Source organism: Nanorana parkeri, unplaced genomic scaffold, assembly GCF_000935625.1.
Source record: "Nanorana parkeri isolate BGI_ZX_2015 unplaced genomic scaffold, ASM93562v1 scaffold1972, whole genome shotgun sequence".
Lineage (NCBI taxonomy): Eukaryota > Metazoa > Chordata > Amphibia > Anura > Dicroglossidae > Nanorana > Nanorana parkeri.
In genome coordinates, this window is record NW_017308240.1 from 234,459 (window position 1) to 238,153 (window position 3,695).

General features: G+C 40.3%; 1 protein-coding gene across 2 annotated transcripts in view; it reads left to right on the plus strand.

Moving 5' to 3' along the window:
- The window catches only part of LOC108800263 (membrane-spanning 4-domains subfamily A member 4D-like), a 17,250-nt gene that overhangs the window by 5,567 nt on the left and 7,988 nt on the right, over positions 1 to 3,695 (plus strand). For both annotated transcript variants that reach the window (XM_018572233.1, XM_018572235.1), the window contains exons 3-4: positions 693 to 803; positions 2,604 to 2,660. In XM_018572233.1, coding sequence (XP_018427735.1) covers positions 693 to 803; positions 2,604 to 2,660 — 168 coding nt within the window. The remainder of the gene's footprint in view (positions 1 to 692; positions 804 to 2,603; positions 2,661 to 3,695) is intronic.

Below are 3,695 nucleotides of genomic sequence, written 5' to 3' on the forward strand. Positions count from 1 at the left end.
GACCCTCCAGAAGAGGAAGGGGGGGGGTAAATAATTAATTAAAATAATTATTACTTGTAGCCTAATGTTGTATAACGTACTGTTGCGGCAATGCACAATGGCCCCCTCTATAGAGGACTACAAATCTCAGCAGTACTTTATACAGAAATGCTATTGTTATATAAAGTATTGTAGGGATGTGTAGTCCTCTATAGCCTGTGCCATTCTGCATTGCTGTAAATATTAGGGCTGCACCGATATATCAGCCGCCAAAACATATTGGCCGGAAATGGCACTTTTGGCTAAATGCCGAAAGTGCAATTTTTCTGCTGATACAACGGCGCATCCCTGCTTTCTTTCCTCCCCGCTGGGTGCTGCTTTGTGTCTCAGCGGGGAGGAGAGAAAGTGACAGGCGGCCGAGCGCTGCGGGAGGAGAGTGCTGTGTTTGTGAGGTTTTTTTGGGGGGGCAAACAATAATCTTGCACCAGGGCCCTTTGTTCCTTAGGTCCGCCACTGGTCATTTCACATTTTTCAGGGTTCCCTAATCAGCTTTACTTATATAAATCTGATTACAGAGCTGTAAAGCATAAGCTCAAATTTACACACTAGAGTAAATGATTCTCTCCCTCTTGTGTATATATATATATAATAATTTATAGATGTGAATTTCAATTATATACCGTATACCATATATCTTCTTCTTTTGCTTCCAGATTGTTATTATCGTGGCTGCCCTCTTGCAGGTTGCTGTGGGGATTGGTTTATTTTTCACTATGTTTTCCATTGCCTTGCCCAGTGGAATCCCCTTCTGGGGTCCTCTTATTGTGAGTATTGAAAGCAGCTTGACGGATCTCACCTTTTCAGTATATATGAATGTAACTAGATCGTAATATCGTATTTCATACTTAGCTTGTCAACAAAAGGATATATTTAAACCCTCCACCACTCTATTGGTCTACCTAAACTCTGCCACCAATGCTAAATATTAAAAAATAAGAGTAAGAGTAGGAGTGTAGTCCATCACAGGACTTTTGTATTACCCTAGGCAAAAACGAGCAGTTAACCCTTGTAGTGCAGGGGTAGCCCCACCGCAAGGGTTAATAACCTTTCTGACCAGAGTTCCTATTTAAGTGCATTCATGGCTAGCATTATAGGGTAAGTCTAACACAAGCTTCTGCTTAAGTTATTAGCGGATATTGCTGTGCTAAATCACTCACCAGTTACCTTTTAGGCATGCAAATGTAGAGTCCCACTTTATTTCTAATGTAAAAAATATATTGAAAAAATCCTGAAGCAAGAAGGAGAGGGCTATGTTATGAGCAGGTAGGTGAAGTTGGGATTATTATTATTATTATTATTATTATAAAAATATGGGGATACAGTACAGTTACAATATAAAATATCATAAGCAGGATCCTCTTCCTCCTCTTTTATGGAATTGTAATCTCCAAGAGGAAGCACATTGTCAGTATCTGCCTATAACATATAATTCCTGTATGGACTAAACATTAAATTAGACTGATATCAATAAATGTTTACAAAGCAATAATTTATACCTAATAATATTAATAATAATATTATTATAATTTTTACAGATATTTATATAGCGCCAACAATTTACGCAGCACTTTACATGGGCACATTCACATCAGTCCCTGACCTCAAGGAGCTTACAATCTAAGGTCCCCATCTCACATGCATACATAGAGGGCCAACTAAGGCCCCATTCACACTGAGCGACATGAAAATCGCGCGATAAATCGCTCAGTGTGAACGGGGCCTTACAGAGGAGCCAATTAACCTTCCAGCATGTCTTTGGGGTGTGAAAGTAAACCGGAGTACCAGGAGGAAACCCACTCAAACACAGGGAGAACATGCAAACTCCTTGTGATAGTGACCTGGCCGGGATTCAAACTGGGGACTCCCAGTGCTGCAAGGCAGAAGTGCTAACTACTACACATGATAAAACTTCTAAATCTATGAAATTTACATATGCAGAGAAGTCAAACAGCTTTACATTTCATTATGTGCATCACTGTTAAAGGAGAACTATGAGGTGAGTGCTTGCACTCAGCCTCATAGTTCTAGCCGACCTGTGACAGTGAAACTGTCACAGGTCGGCTCAGTAGTGAAGTAGGCTCAGGAAGTGAGCGAACACATACCGGGTTCCCTCACCTCTCGATCCTGTCACGGCTCTCTGCCGTGACAGGGGGAGGGCTGGATTCCCCTCTCCGTGCTCCGATCTGCCAGCGCTGACTGGCGGAACGGACGGGGGAGGGGGCGGGTACAGCTGGCTCTGCCTCTAGATAGTCAGAGCCAGCTGTCACTCACGCAGCTGGGCGGATCCCGTCATCTACGTCGGGATCTGTTCCGGCTGCGGCGTCTCAGTATACCGCGAGCTACAGCTCGCGGTATACTGAACCTAGGGTGACGGGAGGACGCTAGTTTGTGTCCTCCCGTTATCCTAAGGAGAACTATGGGGAAAAGCCTTAACCCCATAGTTCTCCTTTAATTGCATTTTTTAATGTTGTTTATTTTTGCAATTTTGAGTAATTTTAGAAAACAATACAAACCGAGAAACAAAGTACATTTTTTGTTGATGTTGTGTGTGGTTTATATTGCAGTATATCATTGCTGGATCGCTGACAATCGCAGCTAAGGCCAAACCCAACATTTGTCTGGTGAGTTGAGCATACAATAAAGGAAAAAAATAATCTTCGTGTATATTGTGCACTTTATTCACATACAATATAAACAGGAATAATCCACAAGAAGCATAAAACACGAGGATATACAATTATTAACAATAGTCTGGAAATCTAAATTTTTATTGTAAAACATATGAATGAGTCTTTACAGATCATGATTATTCTTCATATGAAAAATAATACAAAAATTGGAGGGTGGGTGGATGGGAGGGTGCGCTGGCGGTGCACACGGGCGGGGGGAGGGGAAGGACGTCTTAAGACGCCCTCCCGCTCCTATAAGACTCCCGTCCGGCCGTGCCGTTCAGTAACGACCAATGGACGGGAAGTGATTAATTTTAGCTCTCCTTATTTTTCGTTTGAAAACATGGTATTCACTAAAGCCCCAATCGTTATTCAGCATGCCCATTAAGGCTTCCGACTGAAGCATTAGGGAGTTGATATTGTTACGTGTTGGACGTTATTTTAGCAGCTGAAGTGTTATTTTTACATCTTGAATCGTAGAATCAATGTTTAAGGTGTTAAAATATGTTTGACTGATGCATTCTGGGACCAGAAGGGGAGAAGAACAGTGCCTACTAAGGACGTATTTTTACCAGACTGCACTGTTGTAAATAAACAACTTTATTAAAACTTTTGAAATGTACATGTTTACAAAATACAACCCCACTCAAAAAAAACAAACTATACAAAATAAAATAATTATAAAATCAATTATATATATATATGCATGTGTTTGTGTTGCCTAGAGATGCTGAGGAACCACTGTGAGGGTAAATGCATTTGTTTTTCCAAACTTTCTTTAAATAAAAAAAAAAAAATATTTGTTTTCTGAAATTCGGATCTGTTTGATATTCGTTTTTTTTTTTGGAGTTTGGATCTATTTGAATGCAGTTAGGTTGTTTATAAATGTGAAAATTAAAAAATAAATACAAAAAAACCCCAGACCCTTTAGGTCTGGTTGGAATTTAAAGGGGGGACCTAATGCTATAAAAAAAAAAAAAAACCCAA